At 28.4% G+C, this 22,607-nt stretch overlaps 1 protein-coding gene across 6 annotated transcripts; it reads right to left on the bottom strand.

The window, feature by feature from the left end:
• Nucleotides 1-7,951: 7,951 nt before the first annotated feature.
• Nucleotides 7,952-22,044, bottom strand: LOC132944450 (2-oxoglutarate dehydrogenase complex component E1). Of its 6 annotated transcripts, XM_061013794.1 has the most exons (18): nt 21,476-22,044; nt 19,196-19,452; nt 18,909-19,121; nt 16,374-16,479; nt 14,944-15,006; nt 14,286-14,541; nt 13,903-14,137; nt 13,628-13,807; nt 13,162-13,342; nt 12,750-12,877; nt 12,535-12,687; nt 12,203-12,431; nt 11,747-12,025; nt 11,424-11,602; nt 11,220-11,342; nt 10,684-11,150; nt 10,173-10,286; nt 7,952-8,735 (listed from the first exon to the last, which is right to left on the bottom strand). In XM_061013794.1, exons 2-18 carry the CDS (start codon nt 19,445-19,447, stop codon nt 8,636-8,638), a joined length of 3,258 nt encoding a protein of 1,085 aa, XP_060869777.1. In that variant the 5' UTR covers nt 19,448-19,452; nt 21,476-22,044; the 3' UTR covers nt 7,952-8,635. The 6 variants fall into 6 exon arrangements, with proteins under 6 accessions (XP_060869777.1, XP_060869778.1, XP_060869779.1 ...); XM_061013795.1 differs by lacking the exons at nt 14,944-15,006; nt 16,374-16,479 and adding an exon at nt 17,601-17,715; XM_061013796.1 differs by lacking the exon at nt 14,944-15,006.
• Between the last annotated feature and the right edge of the window lie 563 nt (nt 22,045-22,607).

Here is a 22,607-nt window from a genome sequence, read left to right as displayed (position 1 = left end):
CCACCGACACCTGCTAGTATTAATGTTCCCAAAATAATAAGCACAGTATTATTATATGTATCTATTTTATTTTCTACAGTCAGTCGTTGCATAAAATGTCAAGTTTTCTTAAATATTATGATGGTGCGGTGGTAAATGGTAATGTTACCACCAATGGTGGATCTGAAGGTAATTTATAAGAGTGGTCCAGCAGCTGGTATCATAGCTACTTACTAGGACGTAAATGGAAATTAATTTCAGTTGGAGAATCAAATTGATTTTATAATTACCGAGGTATAAAATACCCATGTATTTCAAGGTTCCAAGTTAATTTAGATAGTAGCAATACAAAGTTGTAATGAAAATATTTTCTAAAATATATACACTTCTCCAGCTTAAAATATTTAGCAAATTACCTGTCTCAACAGTCACTTCGGAAAGAAGGTTTTCAAGTTAGAAAAAAACAAAAACTTACTTGAGGAATTCTATGAAAAAAGTAATTTCTTCATTTGTTCCTTTATAATAAACTGAAATTAAGTTATAAACTAATAATAAGAAGTGGTTGAAGGTTGAATATAGTTATTGGCAATGATGTCAATAATACACCGAGACATCTAAGTAGAGAATACGTTTATGAAGTTATAAACTTATAAAAACCTTGCATTGAGTAAAAAAAAAAGTTAATCTTTGTATTTTAATTGATGAGACATAATAATTAAATAGTAATGTTGAAACTATAAGAAATGTTATACCTAAATTAAAAATAAATAAATATGTTGTCAAAAGTAAAGTGGGTGTGTATCTGTAATGTAGTTGGTAAACGTTAGAGGCGTATTTTAGCCCCAGGGGTAATAAATTAAGCAAATTTAATTAGGTATAAATGTATACATTGTATTGAAAGTTTGAGACTGCAGTCTTTTTCGAATAACGAATAACGTGACTATATTTGGACGAGTTTAATAGAAGTTTGAAATTTTGAAAGTCCATATCCCTTGTGCACCTCATCGCCTCATGCATATTATACCCTTGTTGCAATTTTTCTGGACTTATGAATGCAAACTACAATCTACAGATTCTTAAAAAGAAAAAAACTATTCACAATAATATGTTAGCAAATTAAAATAATAATACTGATTTTGATGATTGCGCATGTTAAAATAAAAATAATGAACAGTTTGCCAAAAATTTTGTTTAAGTTTTTTTTTTTTGAAAGCGTGTCATTAGATTACCGATTAAACTACTTAAGTGTATAAAAAGGTATAGTTATAAGAAAAAATTATTTAGCTCTTGTAAATTAAACCTATATCATCATATCAATTATTTAAATTAAAAGTATTAATGCATATTTTACTAAACTTTATAGAGGACCATAGATAATAAACTAGCGAACCAAAATTGATGATTTGACTATCAAAATTTTCAGAAAAAAATCTTTACCAGAATCTATCAACAAATATAGTAGTTAACATTTGAAAAAATAAAATTGTATTTGCTACTGGTACACCTGCGTGTTTAAAAATTTTGAAATTGTTATAAAAAAAAATTGCCTGTTAAAGATAAAGAAACACGTCTTTTTTCGTCTTAACGAAATCCTATGTCATCGACCCATAATCGTTAAAAAAAAAAACCCCCGCGTACAATAACATAAGATACACACCCTGTATACATAAATTATACACGAGCGTGTATACAAGAACCGTTCTATGATTAGTGCAAAAATCAGAGTTATTAAAACGTATACCTATTACTTAATTAATATTTATACAACATACCCATACATATATAGTGTCCTACCCTGCGTGGTGTAAAGGAATTCTCTGTGGAAAACTTCTCCCTGCGCAACGCATTTCGCTGACGGGCGCGGAAGCGATGACGACGACGACGATCCATACAAAGGCCACGTTGTGGGCGCTTTGTGCCTTTTCTCGGATATATTATATATGATATATAAATCCGCAGCCAAATCCCTTTGGCCTCACCGAGAAATACCACATCAAAGGCCACGCTTGTCCTTTATGTAAATGTGTGTGTGTGTGTGTGTGTCGTACGATAACGCCACCGGCACGCACGTAAGTCTGCAGAAAACCGGGCCGGTCGTCTCTTTGTAGTTTTTCCGGCTTATCGTCGTCGATCATCCGCAAACGCCGTTCGACCGGGATTTCCGTCGTCACCAGCGAGATGGACCCGACCCGACACCGCCGCAGAGCCTCCTCGGATTGCGTGACCCTGCGCGGTCATCTCGGTTTGCTCTCTCTTCCGGCCACCACAATAACCGCGTATACCGCACACTGGTTATTTGTTGTCTTTTTGCGGATTCGTGACGAAGTGTCCGTCCCTGTAAATCATATAGTATTTTGTACCAAAATATTATACATAGGTACCCGCACCGGAAACGATAGGTAATGATCTTACAATAGTTTTAGTCTCTTCGTCTAATCACTTCTATAGCATAACAATTGTTATTATTATTATTATTATAGCTGTTTACCCATTGGCGTGCGCATAGGTACCTCTCTGAGTTAATTAGTCATAATACGCATTTAACGTTTGGAGTAGAGTAGACCAACATAATGTCACCTGCACAGTGCACTGCATCGTTATTCCGACACGCCACATATCGCTTTAAATAGGTAGGTACCAACTGAATTACTACTTAAATTCAACTTATTTTAATACTTTAAATTTAAAAGTACATACCTATAGGTGTTAAAAGTGTATCAATATATTATCTAAACAATTATCTGCTCTGAAGTATGAAATTATGTTATCATTCAAAACATGTGACAATGATTTAAAACAGTGAAATGTGAATAATTTATTAATTTTTTAAGAAATCTTGTCTCAAACATTTTACAAACACCCCTTTTAGCTCTGTATTAGTTTTAAAGCTAAAATGAATTGATCCCTTATAAAATTTAAAAGTAAGATTATTATCTAGTGGACCTCATAGGTTTTTTTAGACTTCAATAAATTTTAAAGCAAGTTGAACAAACAATTTACAATTTTAAGATACCCATAACTTGCTTTGAAATTAAAATATAAAAACGGTATAAGGTTCGCTAGATAATATTCTTACTTCTAAATTTTATAAGAGGTCATAATTCACTCTAACTTTTAAACTAACACTTAACAGAGCTAAATGTAATAGGATACTTACTTACCCTAAGGTAAGATATCCTTTAAATAATTTTTTCTTATAATACTTGGAGGAGAATTGGAAATGGTTTTTAAATAACTGCCAAAATGAATACATTCATTGGAAAATTAAGTTCCCAAATCTGTATCGTATTAATTTTTTAAAAACTCAGCAGATATCCTTATGTCTCTTGCTGTCATTTAAGTAATTAGTTTTAAAAAAACATTTTTTAAAAGGTTTTCACAGGTAATAGTTCACTATAAACATTTTCCCGCTCCTAAAATTAGGCGCCCGGGGCATTTGCCCCAGTTGCCTCCCCCCCCCTCACTCCCCCCCCATTATAGACATTCTAATTTATTCTCTCGCCAGTGCCTTTAGACACAGTGTTGAGGAAGTTTGGTGATTGGAATGTTTGGTGATTAAATTACAATACGAATTATAAGTTATATGTACCTAAGTAGGTACTTGTCCAAAACTCGACTAACGGGATTTAAATTTAAAAAATGTAATTTAGGTAACATATTGGCTATTGTTCTATTCTAAAATAAAAACTTAACCTACCAATAATATCACTATATAACATAATTAAATATGATAAATAATTTGAAGAAAATTTCCTATATAAACCCGAAAACCCCTATAAAAATCGTGCGTTTGCGGTGTTCTCTTAAAATCTTTCCAAATGTTTAACTTTATTTAATTGACCTTAGAATTATTTAGACTAATTAGTAATTTTCTTATTTCGTATTTCATTATTTTATTAGGTACCTAGTTACGTCTTATCTGCCAACTTATATAGGTATTGCCTAATCACTGATTTCAAATTTTAAAAATTATTCTATTACAACAATTAACAGTTGTAGGTAGATAATATAGTATTACTCATAGCGTATAATATTGTCTAGTGTCAGAGCTTCAAATTATTTAAGTGGTACCTATATATGCTATGTACTTACAAATTTACAAATCATATTAAACAACATTAATCATTATGTATTTTTTTTATTTTATTAGGCAGGTACCTACAAACGACCTACCTACTTATATAGGTATTGCCAATCATTGATTTATCATCATCAATTATTGATTTGATCAATCATTTACACTTTACAGTATTATATAGTATATCACATCAGAATAAGCCTCAACCATTCATTGACATCTATAAAGACAAAAAAGAAGCAAACCAAATGCAACAGCTGCGGAAATTGCAAAACGGCAAATGCATTTTAGAGAAAACAAAAAATTTTTTTTTTTTTAATTAAATACTTTTCAAGATGATGATGTGTGATAATCATTATACTGCTAAAACTCGGCCTACAAGAATCACTTTGTACATAGGTATACCTGTATATTTAATAAATAATCAATGATTCATTATCGTTTATAATGACTAATAGGATTAAGATACTTAAAACCTTAAAAACTCTAAAAAAAAATGTATGCAAGTATGCACAACAAATATTAAAGTGCCTACGCCCTTAAAACAGTTAAATATGACATCGTAAAATATTGTAATATTCTGGCGGCTACTGTTGTTGTTTCACTTTTGATTTGATTCTAAAAACTTAAACAAATGTCACTGTTGTAGATTAAAACAATTTTAATATTATTGTTGGCTAATTTGTACATAGGTGACACGACCTAGGTCCCAGCTACCTCGTACCTACCTAGCTACTACTTACTCTCTTAACTGATTTGAAATTTTTATAACGTTTTTGAACAATAAGAACTTTCATCGGTTCTCAGATAATACAAATTGTTTTAACATGAATGGCGGACATTCCCCCCCCCCGGCTGTTTTCGGCGTAGTAGGACATTCCCCCCCCCCCAATAAATTTTTGGATGCGGACATTTTCCCCCCGTATTTTTTTATTTTTTTTCATTATTTACCTTCGAATATAAAATTATTATCTTTAACACATATTTTTTAGCTTTTGTTCATATTTATATTTTTTATTTTTGTAAAACTGTACGTTAACTTAAAAGTCCTTAATCTTAATTTCAAAAAAAAAAATAATAAATAAATAATATTTAAAACAAGTTAAGTAAAAATATAATTTTAAATAAAAGTAAAATAGTAGTATACTAATATTGAATTAGATGGTTAACATTGAAATCTAAAATTGTGTCCAAACCCCAGTCAATTACTAAGACTATTAAGATAACATTCTATACAATCTTACATCGTTATGAGGATTGAGTCAATATTTTATATCAAAACTGTTCAAAGCAGTTTAGTAGTGGTTTAGTGGTTATAGTGGTTATATACGTTTTAAAATAAAAATGATTGTTGTAAATTTTTGTGTTGTGATCATGGATAAAATACAAATTAAGATTAGAGACATTTTAGTTAGAGATAATAATTTTATATTCGAAGGTAAATAATAGAAAAAAAAAAAAACAAAAAAAAACAGGGGGGGAAATGTCCGCATCCAATAATTTATCGGGGGGAAATGTCCGGATACCTTTAACATGAACAGTTTCGTTCATCATCTACAGAATTAATGGATTCATATTGAAATGTATTAGTTTTTTTTCTATTGGAAATTGATTTTTAATGTTTTAATGTTTTCCATCGAAATTTGCGATTATTCACGACTTTTTATAATGATATGCATTTTTCTAGGTATTATAACCCCTGAATATGCAAAATAAAATTTAACGTACTCATCAGATTCTGTCATACAAAACAAATTTATAACTTGATCGGCGGTCGCAATATGTATGACTAAAACTACTAGTTTGCTGCTGTCGAATAAATAGGTAATAGGTATAGTGGTATACATTGTATAACATAATATTATGTAAATAGTTGAGTAAATAATAGACAGGTACCTACTGTTATGATACAAATGTACAATTTGATCCCATTACAATAAGACGACATCGCAATATCAGTATAGTCTGCTGCACCTATGACATTATAATACAAATTGTAATATATTATTATTTATTGCTGTAATAAAAAGATATGATATCAAATTCTGAAGTCGACATTTCATTCGACGCGTACTTACTCGGCAATTTGTATATTTTTATTTTGTAATAGAGAACCCAGAGGTCATTAGCACTACAGAATATAGAATATCATTCTGTGCCATTGGTCGGCATTTGCGTCAGTCTTGCTTAATAGGTAGGTAGGTAGGTAGGTACCTATTCTGCATGTATTATATTGTGTATTTCTTTTTCGGTGTCGGCACATCGAGCATGAACATACATCACATTTTTAGTTTTAATAACATGACTATCGATTTAAATGGGCGATATGGGTACAAACAGCAACAATATTATAAATTATAATCAGTAGTCGAATGTTTAAAACAATTTTGCTTACCAAAACAAAGGTGCTGTAACAACAGTGTACCACGGTACGGGTAAAATACCCGTATTCGTGATAATTACTAAATGACTCATGGCTTAATAATGTATTATTAAATTAGTTCGTACAGTCCAGGCGGGGATCTAGAAATCAAAAGGGGGAAAGATTTATCCAAGTACACAAAAGCATATAGGTTAGGTTACCTGAGACCTAAAGGGGGACTTCAGCTCCGCTTCTGGTCCAGTCCGATTGCCTTCAGGGGCGTATACTGCGAGGGGATGATGTGCACTTCTAATCCCACATTGCCTTATTTTTTTTTTAGGGTATTATAAATGCATATACATATAGATATATTATTACATAAATTATGATATAAAGATACCTGAAAAACGACCTTTTTCCTTCATAACTTATAGCTTAGTTTTTTTTTCACAGATTGTTGCCACTTGTTGTCTAGAAGTTTGAACAATGTGATGACATAATGAGGTAGACAGTTAGGTCAATTGGTTCAGACGGGTTTATTGGAATGTTATTTTTTTCTACACCGTTGTCAACTTGTCAGTATCTATTTCGGTTACATGTTTGACAATTAATATTTTAATACCACTCTATACTTTGTCAGCGTGTTATTATATTATCATTCGTTCGCTTTAATAATATTAGTATAATATCTGAACGATCGAGGACTAATAAACCTTAATCCACATTATCCATTTATCCACCTAGTATTAAAAGCTTTATTCGAATACTAATATTAAACGTTGAAGTGCCATCCCCATGTTACGTAAATACACCGGTCCAATACGATTATTGTGTACTTATAGTCATATAACCTAACCCATACCGGCTATACCTAATGTTATCTACTATATATCCAATTTATTACTCATATATTGCTCTTATATAATACTTTATTTTTTATTGTTGAACAAAATAAATCATTATCCTGTGTACCTAGCTGCCCGAGGTTTGTCAGTCACAATAGTGTCAATAATTGTATGTATGAATACAAACTAAATGTATAATTCAACAAAGATATATACCACTCTAAATTACGGAACAAGTGATAAATGTTTACAAGTTCGCTATACTATGTTTTATACTTACCAATATTAGCCATATCAATGATGTGTCAGGATTACATTCTATTCACTGCATACAGAAGACGTTCATACTGAATTAACAGGTTATATTTTTTGTTATTTTTGTTCTTAAACTATACATGACTATAACTGTACACAAAAATATTATTTGCATTAACACAAGAGGTAAAAAAAAAGGTAGTAGGTAAGCAATTAGCACGGGTAATAGGTTCAGACGGTTCAGTACTAAATAACAACTATGTTCATACAACTATTAACATTATGGTTACATAAAAATAATAGAGATTACCTTACTAGATAATATTTTGAAACAAAATTATCCTAAAAATTCAAAGATGAAGGAACAAAACTTGATTTCTCAGAATGTTCAAGTACTCTAATGGAGCATATAAATATAATAAAACACATAAATTAAAAGTCTGTAGTATGGACCAAAATATATTTTAACGAATAACACAATAGAGCTTTAATCATACAAGTTGATCATAGGTAATTGGTGCATTAAGTCAATAACATTAGTGATTGTTTAAAAGAATACTTTTGTATTAGGTACAAATTCATTAAATTATTAACGACTACCATAATAATATAACATAACATACAATACTGAAGACTCAGTTAACTAAATACATTTTTGGTAGTCAATTTAAATATTTACTATCTTACAAATACTTTCACATTGAATGGTATAAGTACATAATTTAGTTGAGTTTGCTATGCAAACATTATGTGAATTAAATAAACAAAGTCTATAGTAGATATTAAAAACTTTAGGTGTGATGATAAAGCTGTCCAAGAAATTAAAAACAAAATATAATGGTTTTTATAATCAATAAAATTTAAGTAAGTTAAACAAAAACCTTATATTTTAAGCTGTAAATCAAATACTATGATACAATTAAAAACTAATAACATTTTTATTAAATAATAAATTAACAATTTTTAATACAATGTATGTATAAGTTTGAATCATACATAAAGTGTTAGCATATTATGTTTTAAAGATACAGAGAATTTGATTTATAACATATTAACATCTACCACAAATTTGGATATTATGTTGACATTTATTTATTTAAGTTTTATTTACTAATTTTAAACTGCAAATGACCGGTCAAGAAGTGCTTTTAGTTCTTTTAAATGTTGCATTTTACTTCCAGTCGCAGATGAAGCCGCTGTTGGTCGTCCAGCATAACTATAAAAACAAATACAATAATTTTCAGTCATATGTAACAAATAAACACATTTTCAAATGTGTTTTATAAGTCATCTGTTTTTATTAAAAACAAAAATTAAACAACTCTGTGCGAGATTTGATAATCAATAAAATCATGGTGATTTGTTTATATTCAAAACTAAAACACTTATTCGTGATTATATAAGATTATTATATCATCTAAGCAGTCATTATACTCATTACCTTGTTAAATGTTTATATATATATAATATATATTATATTTATTCAGTTTTGACTTGTAAATACCCTATTTATGTTCATATTTTTAATTTTAAATTATGGTAACTTTGTTTTCGTTTTCCCTTACGTTATTAAAAACACCCATATTCTTAATTTCCTACTCTAATTTTAAATTCTGAGCAGAGCAATGAATGTATTGGTTTTACAACAATGTGTTGTGTGTGTGTGTGTGAGGGTGGATAGATGTGTATGATAGATGTGCTTATTATAGTAGAAAAAAATAATTTTATCTTCAACTTTAAGGGTCATTTCTGATAGGGAATTGGATCTAGTTGGTATTTTTAGGAGGTTAGGAATTCAAAAAAATACAGATTTAAAATATGTATGCACAATTATTTTTTTATAAACGTTTAAAGTTAACATTTTGTCAAAATCATGAAAATTTGCAAATTAATTTGTAGTTAATAATTTATAAAATTTTCAATATTTATAGGTAAGGCTTGAAAATCGAATACAAAGTAGTTCATATTAAAATCAAAAAATCTATTATATTCCAATTTTTATTTTTTTAAATTTGATAAAATGAGATAATCAAACAAAAAATAACTATTACAAATAATATGAAAATGTTCATAGTTTCAATGAATTTCATCAAAATTTAAATTTCAAATACTTATAAAACAATAATTGTGGATATGTATTTTGGTGATATTTTTAATTTCTGTTAGAGCTACTTATGAGTAACAAAAATGTATCAATAACATTTTTTAATAAAACTAAAGAAGTCAAACATTTTAAACGTTTTTAAATAGCTCTAAAAGAGCCAAAATATTTTATCACACCTATAAAACGATAATATAAATATTTATTTAACATTTCAAGTTTCTACGGCTATTGCTTTATGAATTATTACAAAACAATTAATTTATTTTATCAAAAACTGGGGTAACAAAAATATTCCCATAATCAGATGTTTTTTGGTTAGTTTTTTCTAAAAGTTTTAAATAGTACTGAGAATTTTATACATTTTAAATAACTGATTAGATGAAATTTGCTACCAAAAACCACCGACAATGTTAAGTCATTTTTTCTGTTCCAAAATGTAATGACTGACCAAAAAAAAAACATTCATCATTCCATCATTCAATCATTCTAAGACCAATACATTTCTCGCTCACTCAGAATCTAAAATATATTTATTTATTGTTATCTCACCTAATACTTCGAGTTGAATTTTTCTGGTCGGATAAACTTGTTTTTGTAATACCGTCATTTGAACGTGAAGAAAATATTCGTGAAAAAAATCCGTCGGAATTTTTAATAGATGGCCTGCACAAATAACAAAATACTATTGTTTTTTCCTATGCATGTTCTCTCTAAATGTATTTTATTTAATTACAATTAAGGGACGGACAGGCAATTAATATACAAAAATGTATATAATTAGGCATAAATTAATTAAAAAGTCCTCCTTTTAAGGTAAAAATATTTATTTTTATACTGTTTTTTGTTACTAATTAAATTGTATTCATGTATAATACTTTTATAATATAAAAACCAAACAAAACATATGACTTTGAACCTGACCATTAATTAAATTACCAAACATATTATGTTTATATCTGTCTATCTTTTGTAGTTACTATTTTACTACCTTAATTAGTTATTTATATATTTATTCCAATATCACTCTTGTATTCACAAATAAACGTTTAAGTTAACTCACCCAATAGTTTTGGTGTTGTTCAATACTGTGTGAAACCTTGGTTGTACATAAGGCCAGGGTCCTTGATTTTTATGTTCTTCCTGTGACCATAGAATATCTGCGTTAGGATACTTGGCGCATTCTTGTTTGACTAAATCAAATGGGAATGGTGATATTTGTTCAACTCGAGCAATAGCTACAGTATCCACAAGATTACGTTCTTCTCTTGCTTTGGTTAAATCATAGTATACTCTTCCAGAACAGAATATTAATCGTTTAACATTGCACGCATTATCAGCTGCAGTACCCTTTTCTGGGATTATTCTCAAAAATTCTGTATCTTCATTCATTTCATCAAAACTAGATTTAGCTTCAGGATGACGTAACAAAGATTTAGGAGTCATCATAATTAGTGGTTTACGGAAAGGTAGGGCGATTTGACGACGAAGTATGTGGAAATAACTAGCTGGTGTAGAACAATTTGCAACCTTAAAAGTGAAAAAAGTATGTTTGTTAAAAATAAATTAATATTTATGATTAAAAAAACTAATACTTACAATCCAGTTAATATCATGCAATTGACGAACAGCAAATTCATCGCTTTCTGGAGGGAAATAATCTGGATCGTCAGAACTCATTTGCAAGAATCGTTCAAGTCTGGCTGATGAATGTTCCGGTCCCTGAAAGTTTCAAAAATATTTATATTTCACCTACATTTATACATAAACCTGAATAACGATAATAATGTATTAATGTATTACCATTCCTTCAAGACCATGGGGCAGTAACATAACAAGACCAGACTGTCTAACCCATTTAGCTTGTCCAGAGCCAATAAACTGATCAATTATACATTGAGCAGTGTTGTTGAAGTCACCAAACTGAGCTTCCCAGCATACCAAAGCATTGGGATTGGTCATCGAAAATCCCAATTCGAAACCTTGAATGGAAAAATAACATATTTTAATAAAATTCAATCAATAATAATTTTATATCATACACAAAATAACATAGTATATCAAATTATAAAAGATAAGAGTATGCATTGTATATATTTATTATAATAAAATATATAAATAGTTACCCAAAACAGCAAATTCAGACAAAGAACTATTGCATACAGTATATGATGCCTGGTCAGGATATAAATTGCACAGAGGTCTGTACGTGGCTTTGTCAACAAGTTGGTGATGAAGTACATGATGCCGATGAGAAAATGTGCCTCTTTCAACATCTTGTCCACTTAATCTAACATGAACTCCATCTTTTAATAGAGATCCAAAAGCCATTGCCTCTCCCAATGCCCAGTCAACAGTACGATTTTCAACCATTTGCATGCGAGCCTTTAAAATTCTTTCAATACCTAAAATTAAATATTATATTTATTTAAAAATATAATTTGCATTAATATGTTGTCTTATTTTAGTTTAACCTTAAATTAATAATTCAAAGCGTTTGTGGAACATGTATAAAATATTTTTAATACAATTAAAAATCATACAACACCACCACAATTGAATAATTACTAATTATTAAGTACCTCTGTGTATAACAAATTCAGCAGCATTTGGAGGAGGTGATGAAAATCGTTTACCAATATGTGTTAAAGTTTCTTCTTTTACCCCAGACTTTGATGCTTTTAATGGATCTTTTCCCTCAAAGAATCCGGACCATGGGGAATCTAACCAATCTTTATATTTAATAGTAGTTTCTTTTCGTGAAGCTGTGTAAGCTTCTTCACAAATTTTATCGTATTTATCCCAAACGTCCTAAAGAATTAAGTGAAATTATGTTAAATTTATAAATTAAATAATTTGATACCTACATATTTATTAGTTTATTTTAGATTTAACACTGTGTATAACTCATTACCTTAACTTCTTCTTTTGTAACTACTTTTTCTTCAATTAATTTTTCTGCATACTTGTCCAAAACTGGAGGAGTTTTTTTTATTACTTTGTACATGATAGGTTGTGTGAACATGGGTTCATCTATTTCATTATGACCGTATCTTCTGTAACTTACCTTTAATTTAAATATAGAAATTAAATAAGAACACTAATATTTATTTATTTTTAAATCATTACAAGGTCAATGACAACATCTTTATGGAAAACATTTCTCCATTCAGCAGCAATATTGCAAACATGCATGACTGCTTCAGGGTCATCAGAGTTGACATGGAAAATTGGAGCATTTACAACTCTAGCAACATCTATAATAAACAATATTATATTTTATTCGTAACATACTTATATAATTTTTAAATACAATTTTAAACATGCACATCGTAGGTGCATAATAATAATATAAGTCATAAAATAAATAATATATATGTACCTAAAGTAGTTCTCACTTGGTATTAAATCATTTATTTTATAGTGTAATAATATATGAATATAAATTTATTTGAATCAATTATTTATTTGATCATGTACATATATTATTGTTTCTTTACATTTATGTAATAATATATTTTTTACCGTCTGAAAACATTACCTGTACAATATGGTGATGATCGTGAATGTCGCGGATCAGTAGTGAAACCAATTTGATTATTGACAACAATGTGAATTGTACCATGAGTAGTATAATCGGGAAGATCAGATAAATGGAATGTTTCATACACAACACCTTGACCACAAAACGCTGCATCTCCATGAAGTAAAAGAGACATAACCTAAAATAAAAATATAAAGTCATACTAAATACAATACAACTATAAATTGTCATTACAAAATTGGTAAAGATAAACACATTTATATTCAAATTTAAATTTTGATTACCTTATATTAAAAATATGATTGTAACATTTATATGTAAAACTATATCCACTCGCACACACAAGAAGTTATTATTTCTTTAATAATAGTTAAGTTAATAATTTTTTTTTTTTTTTAACAAAAATAATGTGTTCTATTTACCTATTTGAATTCTGACATTATAATTTAATTAGAATACCAACTTTTTTTCCTTCACCATCTCCTCTATAGAACTGTTCAGCTCTAGTTTTTCCTTGTACCACTGGATCTACAGCTTCTAAATGTGATGGATTAGCCACAACAGCTAGACGTACATTCTTATTTGTTGCTCGATTTAAACGTTCTATGTATGTACCCAAATGATACTTAACATCTCCTGATCCCTAAAATTAATGTGTATTTAAAACAATTAAATTTTTAATGTACTCTGTAATTGTTTCTTATACAAGATTAAACTATAAATTAATTGTTAAATTACATCATCTTCAGCTTCCAACGCAGCAAATTGCGTAAATATTTGACTTAAAGGTTTACGACAAATATTTGCTAAAACATTTAATCTTCCACGATGAGGCATACCCATAATAACTGATTCTACACCATAATCAGTAGACTTATCTATAACTTGTTTCATGGCTGGTATTAAAATTTCACACCCTTCTAAGCCAAACCGTTTTTCGCTCGACCATTTACGAGCCAAGAAAGATTCAAATCTAATAAAAAAAAACCCAAACATTTCATACATTAAAAAAAAAAATTATTTTATTATAAGGAATGAAGTTGGCCCATGTTAAACTAATTAGAAATATTGAAAATTTTAATTAGCTTTTATTTTAACTAGTAAATAAATTTATTATTTACCCTGTGGCTCGAGTAAGTCTGGCTAATATAAGCCTTTTTTGTTCTTTTTCCATTTCCATTATTCCAGGTGTTTCCATCCGTTGTCTAATCCAATTACATTGTTCCAATGAATTAATAAACATGAATTCAACACCAATTGAACGACAATATGTATTTTCTAAACGGTTCAAAATTTCTTTTAACGGTAATGCATTTTCTTTGCCACCGATAAATGTTGTAGATGGTAGTTTGAATACACGTTCCATATCAGCTTCCTCTGTTATTAATGAAATAAAGAAGTTGTATTAACTTAAATAAATAACATTTAAAATAGTAAGAGTAGTAATTAGAGCCTGGAATTAAATGCATTTGCATATTTGTACTAAGTGTATGTATCACATTTTATAATGTATAACATAATGCATATAATTGCATATTTAGCCACTTTTTAAATGCATATAAATCCTGGATCTAGTAATCATGAAAAAATTGAAAAATACATTATCTTTTTAAGTGTAGGTGCACCTAAATAATAAGATTATACATATTCACAAAATTTAATTAAACAGTTATGTTAGTTAAAAATCAATCAGACACACACAAAATCATCAATAATGTTGAGCATGCATAAATAATAATTAAAATATATATGTATAAATAGCACAAACTTACTACATACCCATTAATTCGGCTACTTTATTCTGTAGGTGTTGAGAATATGTAGTATTATCGGGTGGTTTGCCTACAAATAAACTCTCAGTTTAAAAAAAAACAAGTCCAAAAATCAATAAAAATGTTAATCAAGTTTAAAATAGGAATACTTAATTAGAGAAAAATAATAAAAAAAATTTTCTAATAAGTGCTTATTAGTGAAAAGTAAAGGACTAATGTACTAAGTATTAGATTATTAAAACTAAAATAAAATCTAATTAATACAATTTCTACACTAAGTTAAACTGTATTATCTACTATATCAATCTACAATGTTAATCAAATTATTGAAAATTATTTTACTGACTTTTAACAAAACAGATAATTATAATTTCAAAACTATTTAAATCATAAGTAATTTATTTAAAGAGTTTGATCTCTTATTATCTTAATAACATCTTGATTAAGTATTTTCTAAATAATTTACTTTCCTGAAATACATAAAATGTATTATTATAGTTTATTAATTTATTTACAGGAATAGGGCCTCAAGTTGTAGTAAACAATGAAATTAAAGGGTCTAATACTAACTTGTCATCATAAAATTGGAGCTAAACTATAAATGTATATGATAAAGCAAGATTGACAAAACAAGCAGCAACGAACAAAAAGCAAATTTTAAGATCATGTTTTTAATAAAGTAAGAAAAAATAAGAATAATAATTTGTGTTAATAACAAAATGCAGAAATTCAAAAATATAAATAAAATTGTTTGCATTTATATTAGTTAAGTAAATTATTTATAGTTAACACTGTACAGAATTAAAAGAAATAATTTGAAAATATTGCTCTTTTTTGTACCAAAATATAATTTGATGAATATTAATAATTAATAATTGTATCTAAAAATACAAAAAAAAATTACATTTTTTAATTCAAAATTTAAAGTTAGTAATGTATATCTGTCCATTAAATAAGCTATAATCTATAAGTGTATAAGTAGTCTAATAAGTTCAATAAAATCTGAAGTTAATTTATTAATGTTTATTTTCTTTAAATATTTAAAAATGAATGTACATTTTACATTTCTAATTTATATAAAATACTATCTAAAAATTGTTTAAAAATCAATCACATGCATGTAATAGAAATTAAGTTATTAATAAATGTAATTACTTATTAGTTATTATAATAATTATAGTACCTAATATAGATTGTATATCATATTCAGGGCATATAATTTTATCTTTACATAATACATTAGCACTTATTACCTACATGAACTAAAAAATAAGTTATAACCTCATGCAAATTGCGCATTTAAATATACTAAATATTATTATTTATTAATATATAAAAATAAAAATAGCTATAATCTGTAGTCACAAAACAATTTTAATAAACAAACACAATATTGCAGTTAAAGTTTAGGTGTACAATGCAAACTGTACTACTTACCAAATGGAGGATAGCAACCATATAAAATCTCTTGAGGAAATCTATCATCTTGGTCGACTTTACTTAAATTTAAAGGATCAAGGCGTGCAATATGATGTCCTCGTATCTAATAGGACGACAAACAAAAAAAAGCACAAACATTTTTATTTAAAACAACATACAATTAATATTAGTGAAAATTAAAAATCATATTAAATTGATACATTTTAAACTAATATTATCAAAGTAACAAAATATTAGTAAATTATCAAAATATATGAACAGTAGACAAATCCAAAACAAATAAATAGTTAAAGTACACAATTTAATGTACCTAACTAAATTGTGCACACTGTACGCCTATAATAAGTTATAATAATTCAACATCAAATTGTTTTATTGTTTTGTACTGAAATTCTGAAATTACACTGGCAATATTAAGGATTTTAAATCTGATTATAATATAGTTTGAATTAAATTTCAATTACAAAAACTTTTCAAATAATTGTAAACTATATTATTGTAAAACACATTAATTTAATAAATATTATATTGATCAATAAGTCCAATATAGAAATAAATCTAAACAAAAATAATTTTTACATCTATTAAATAGATCAATATATTACAATTATAAAAAATGAAAATATATGAAAAAACCCAAATATTAGTTAAAGAGATAGTCATAAGGTTTATTACAAGTATACAACTGATTTTTTGAAATTAAAAATTAAATAATTGTATATAAAACTTATTTCACATGTTTTTATTAATTATGTGATTATATTTACCATATATTTTTATTATTTTTTGGATTTTTAATTTTTGTGTGATAGTGTTAATATATAAAAAAAGGAGATATAATATATACCAATTGCATATATACATAGGCCTTGGTTTATTAAACCATTTATTAATAATTTTTTTGTATCCATTAGGTTATAGTCTAGTCTCATATCAAGAAATAAATTAACTTGTTTCTCAGAAATATTTAAAAATCAATACAAGATTTATTGCATGTATAGAAATTAGCATAATGTGTGTGTATATGTATTATTTGTATTGTATTATGAAATTGATCAAAATTAATAATATTTTTAGTATTAATAATCAATAATTCAGTTACTTATGGTTAAGAGAAAAATTCAATTTAGACATGCACACACCAGAAACTAGTACTGATAACATAAAAACAAAACTGTTTAAAAATACCTTAAATTTCTATTTACATTTTTAGCCCAATCTTACCAATTGAATGTTGTCTTAGAACAACATCATGAGGTCTACCTTTTTTGCGAGCATTTACCAAATCTGCATTTGTAAATCCAAGGGGATCAATTTGAGATACAAAATGACCTCGAACCTATAGTGTATAAAACTTAGGTAATACATTCCTTATTTAAAATGTCTAGCTTATCCAAACAAATAATATTACAATCAATTAAGACATAAATTTGAAAAATATTAGTCAACATTTTCAAAATTCAAAAATTCAATAATGTAATTTTAAAATAATTATTACCAATATCAAATATAATATCAATTGGTTTTCATTAAATATTGAAATATATTAATTACACTGCATATTCAAATGTATTTTAAATATAAAATGGAATACTCAAAGTTAAAATTAAATTAAGTTTAATAATTAAAATAGTATAGGCAATTTATATTTTAATTATTAAATTTATAAGTGTTTATTTTTACAAAATTATAAACAGTTTTATTTATCACTTTTGGTATTTCTGATATTACATTTATTTTGGATTGATCCTAATATCCTAAGGCCCTTAATCACACGGATTAAGTTTGTGTGTGGCAATACATCAATGTAAAATAGATCTACATGCACAACAAATTCAACATTCAACTATATGGAAAGTAGACTGATTACTATATGAGAAAAATGTTGGAGGACCTTTTAAAGAGGATATTATAATATTATATTTTTTATTATATTATCTGAAAACATTTTTCAACACCAGGTGTGATATACTAGTATTATTGCATATAATATATTGTATAATAATTATAAATAATACATTTTATGATTTACTAATTATAATCCATTTTTAATCTAATATTCTACACTATAAACAGGGGTATATTGAGGGTTACACCCTATACCAGTCAGCAGATTTTTGATTTTCAGCGTTTACCTAATGTAAAATATAATTTTACGGATATACGCTCCTAAAATAAATATAATGTTTTTGATTAAGAATTAGAATTTGAACTTAAAAAATCGGACAACTTAACATGTTGATGAGCATGACAGCTATATAGCTTAGCCTAACCCACTAATACAATGTTAACAATTTATTTTGTATATTATACGTTATTGACTGTAATATAATTTTATAGTAATATTAGGAGTGATAAACATATTATAAAGAATTAACTCAACTTTTCAAGTGGAGTTTGAAAAAAATATTTTATGTTTAAAATAGGTACATATTTTATTAGTGCGTATACCCATAAATATATTTACCAACACACCACTGACTATAAATTAAAATCTTAAACTTATATAATATATAACATAAAATATCATACCTGATATGATCTTATAATCGCCTGTACTGCCAAATGATCGTCAATCATTTTTTCACTAAATGTGCCACCAATAGCTGTTGTATTTTGTAATCCAGGTAATAAACTAGATAATAATACTTCATTTTTTCCTGGAGGAGCCAATGATGGTGGTGCCTGATATGCCGCACCTGGCTGAGCTCCAGCATCGCAGTTTTTAAAAAAAGTATCCCAAGACTATAACAAAATATAATGACTAATAAGTAATAGAAAATATTAATTTTTAAATAAATCTTAATATATTTACTTACAACGTTGACACTTTTAGGATCTGCTAACCATGCATTATACATATCCTCGATATAAGAAGCTGAAGTGCCATTAAGAAACTGCTCTTGGTTAACATTAGTTGAATACTTATTCTCTGTAACGGGTAATGATTGAGTAGCTCTTATCAGAGATCTAGATTTCGCTCCAATTAACCATGTTGCAAATTTTTGTCTGCCAACGATTTTTGGCACACAAGGAACTAATTGATTTACAACTGACTGTGCTCGATGCATTATTCCTAAACAAATTGATTAATAATTAATGTTAGTAGATAAAAAAATTAAACAAAAAATAATTCATGCATACATTTTTCAAATAATAGGTATTTTAATATTGCCTCACAATAGATAATTTTCAAATAAAATCAGAAAAAAGTTTTATAAATGGTATGACAAATTGTAAAAAAAATACAAAACTAAGACGTCTTATTAAATTATTAGGCGCTGAAGATTAAATTCAATAACGATGAGAAATTTTTCTTATTTATTGAAGCAGCTAAATAATTAGAGTACCCAAATATTATTTAATATAGGTACATTGCAGATTGTTGTAATTATTTATTATTTATGAACTAAAAGTGGCTATTCTGTATAAGTAATTTGTAGTCAATAATTAATTTTATAACATAATTCAAAATTAATTAAGAAATGAAAATGAAACATGAATACATATAGAGGTACCTACTTACTGGTAATTTATACACATTATTCATAATATAATACCTATAGGTATACCTAATTTATATTATGTAAATGCAAATATGCAAAATACAATACTCATGATTATAATCTGGACTCCAATGTTTCACACTGGGTTTTGTACATAACCAAACAGAAAGCCAAATCAGTGTAAAAACTGAGATAATAAGACATTCAATAACAAATACCTAATAGTATATATTGTTCTTAAAATGTATGAATTTCAGTTTAAATTACCTGTATACATGAGATTTATATACGTGTTCTATAACTTTATGTAAGGCAAATAGCAATTTTATAAATAGAATATTAAACAACATACTTTCTGGTAGAAAGCCAAACGTCAATTGAAAGCGGTACAAGGACATTTAGTTTTTCTCATTATAAGACAAAATGTCGTTTAGGGGTAAAATAATTCAATACATTTTATTGATATTAAATAGCATTTTAATTTATAAACACATATGTGTTACAATAAGTATTGATTATTTTACAAGTTGGTATTTATTTTTTCACATACCATTTCAACATAATTTCTAGTTAACTACCTACTTTATAATTGAGTAATTTAAATAACTACTATAGTTAGTAGTTTTTCTTTTTTATCAATGTAAGCAAAATTGTTAGATAACAGAAATTAATATTGAACAATATTTTATATTTGACACTTGTTATTAAGTATTCAATGTTATCATCCAATTATCTAAAAATATTAAATAATTAACTGTAGAAATAATCAGATAATTATTAATTACTCATTTGAAATCAGAATAAATTAGTAAAATACATTCTTAAGAGTACATATCTTGATACCTAATTCAGAATAATAACACTAATACACTATCATTTGCTATATAGGTCCCAATGTAATGGTATAGGTGGCGACTAGCGAGTCTATCTATATTTACTTACCTAGTGCAATATGCGTAACGCAATTTGTGCACCTATAGACGCATTATAGTTATTCGTTATAGGTCTACGGATTAATGTAGAATAATAAAAACAAAGAAGGCACGCTCCGGGTGTACTGATATACGAATTATAGGCACTATAGTCCAAAGTATAATAATATGATACAAAGTGTAAACGTAGTGTGTATTAAATATGTAGGTAATATGGTTTTATTATAACAATAATTTTTTGTTGAATAACATAATATGCAGTGGTAAAATTTTAAGCTGATGTTTGCAGTCGGTAGGTGAGGTAGTGATCTATATGAGGGAAAAACGGTGTGTCGAGGCAGTGGGTCGAACGGGTTTTGCTTAGGGGAACAGGGAATTGAACGCGGATCGTCCAACATGATTTATGTAAATGTCACCTTGACCTAGGATAACACGGATAAGTGCGGCGCCGTTAAGTGTTAATCACACGGCGTGGGTCCCGGATCATCGAAAAAAAAAAAAAAAAAACGCCTAGTCGATGAGCCAGTCGGTGGTGGACAAGTCGAGTGATCGCCGTGCGACAGACGACAAATACTACCTGATAACGGTTAATGAATAATAAAAAAAAAAAAAAGCAACCCAGTTACGAATTATTATGATTTACGAATTCGGTCTGACTTACTTTCTGCGTTCGGACGACGGAAACAGCGCGATCGATGGTGCCGTAGATATCGTGTCTGACGACGGTGTCGCCGGATCGCTGATGTATATTTTAGACTGCCGTGGCAAGCGTGTCGTCAATGCGGGCCCGTTGACGCGCGAAAAGAAGGAAAATGATTGGAAAAAAAAAAATCGAAAACCTTTTCGGGCGGACCGTCTCGGCGCGAGCTACATAGGGTTCAGGTGTGATATTACTTGAAATTTCCTCGGACGGTTACCCCACTGTACGACCGGACGAACAGCTGTGTCGTGCACTACTGAGCACAGACTGGTCTGGGAATAGGTATCGATACCACGAACTGCGCTACTGACCGGCAACGTGACGTGATCGTAAATAATAAATAATTACGCGGCGCAAAATCGTGCTTGTGTGTACGTATGACGAGGTGACGGCTGCGCAAGTCCTTGGTCCAACCGAAAACAACGTGAAAAAAAAAAAAAACGGAAAATATAATAAAGGTAGCAGGTACGAGAGAGACCGAGGGAGGGAGTAAGTGGCGAGTGAGTGACACAAGCGAAAACGGTGTAGTGTAAAGCTATTATCACGCGCGCGAACGACTGTATCACGGGGACACGGGCGCGACGACCGACAAGACGGTAAACGTTGTGCACTTCAGCACTGGCCCGCGTGGGTGAGCTGGGTGAGGGTCGCCGGTCGGAGAGACGACGGGACGAGAAAATCGATTTAAAAAACCTTAAAAGAATAACTGTGCCGTAATGATAACCCGTTATCATTAATAGTAGGTACCTCCACAAAATAATATATGAATTATGAAATCCATAGACTTTCTTTATAGGTCTATGATGAAATCTCATCTATTCTGTGATGCCGCCGTCTGCCGGAAGCGGTCAAGTTTATCTAATTATTAATTAATGGTTAACCCATTAATTATCATATCACATTTAATTGTTTTATAAATATTCATGAATCACATTATCACAATATTATGAAAAAACTTAACAAACACACTATTATTACTCAATAAAATATGTTTAGATATTGCCGGTGATCGTCAATCAGGCCAAAGGTTAAGGAACTACCTATGTATTAGACTCCGGAAAAAAACCACACTACTCGATATTTTTCCTCTAAA

This window comes from Metopolophium dirhodum, chromosome 5 (assembly GCF_019925205.1).
Source record: "Metopolophium dirhodum isolate CAU chromosome 5, ASM1992520v1, whole genome shotgun sequence".
In the NCBI taxonomy this organism is placed as follows: Eukaryota; Metazoa; Arthropoda; class Insecta; order Hemiptera; family Aphididae; genus Metopolophium; species Metopolophium dirhodum.
The sequence above is the reverse complement of the archived record's forward strand: the minus strand, read 5'-3'. Positions and strand labels throughout refer to the sequence as shown.

Bases quoted from the DNA above. Each gene is read 5' to 3' on its own strand.
- LOC132944450 (XM_061013794.1), bottom strand. From the start codon at position 19,447: ATGCATCGAGCACAGTCAGTTGTAAATCAATTAGTTCCTTGTGTGCCA. The intron at 12,688-12,749 runs GTAATGATTTAA...TTTAAATTAAAG, and splicing joins AAGATGTTGTCATTGACCTT to GTAAGTTACAGAAGATACGG. The intron at 8,736-10,172 runs GTGAGATAACAA...TTGTTTTTATAG, and splicing joins AATTCAACTCGAAGTATTAG to TTATGCTGGACGACCAACAG.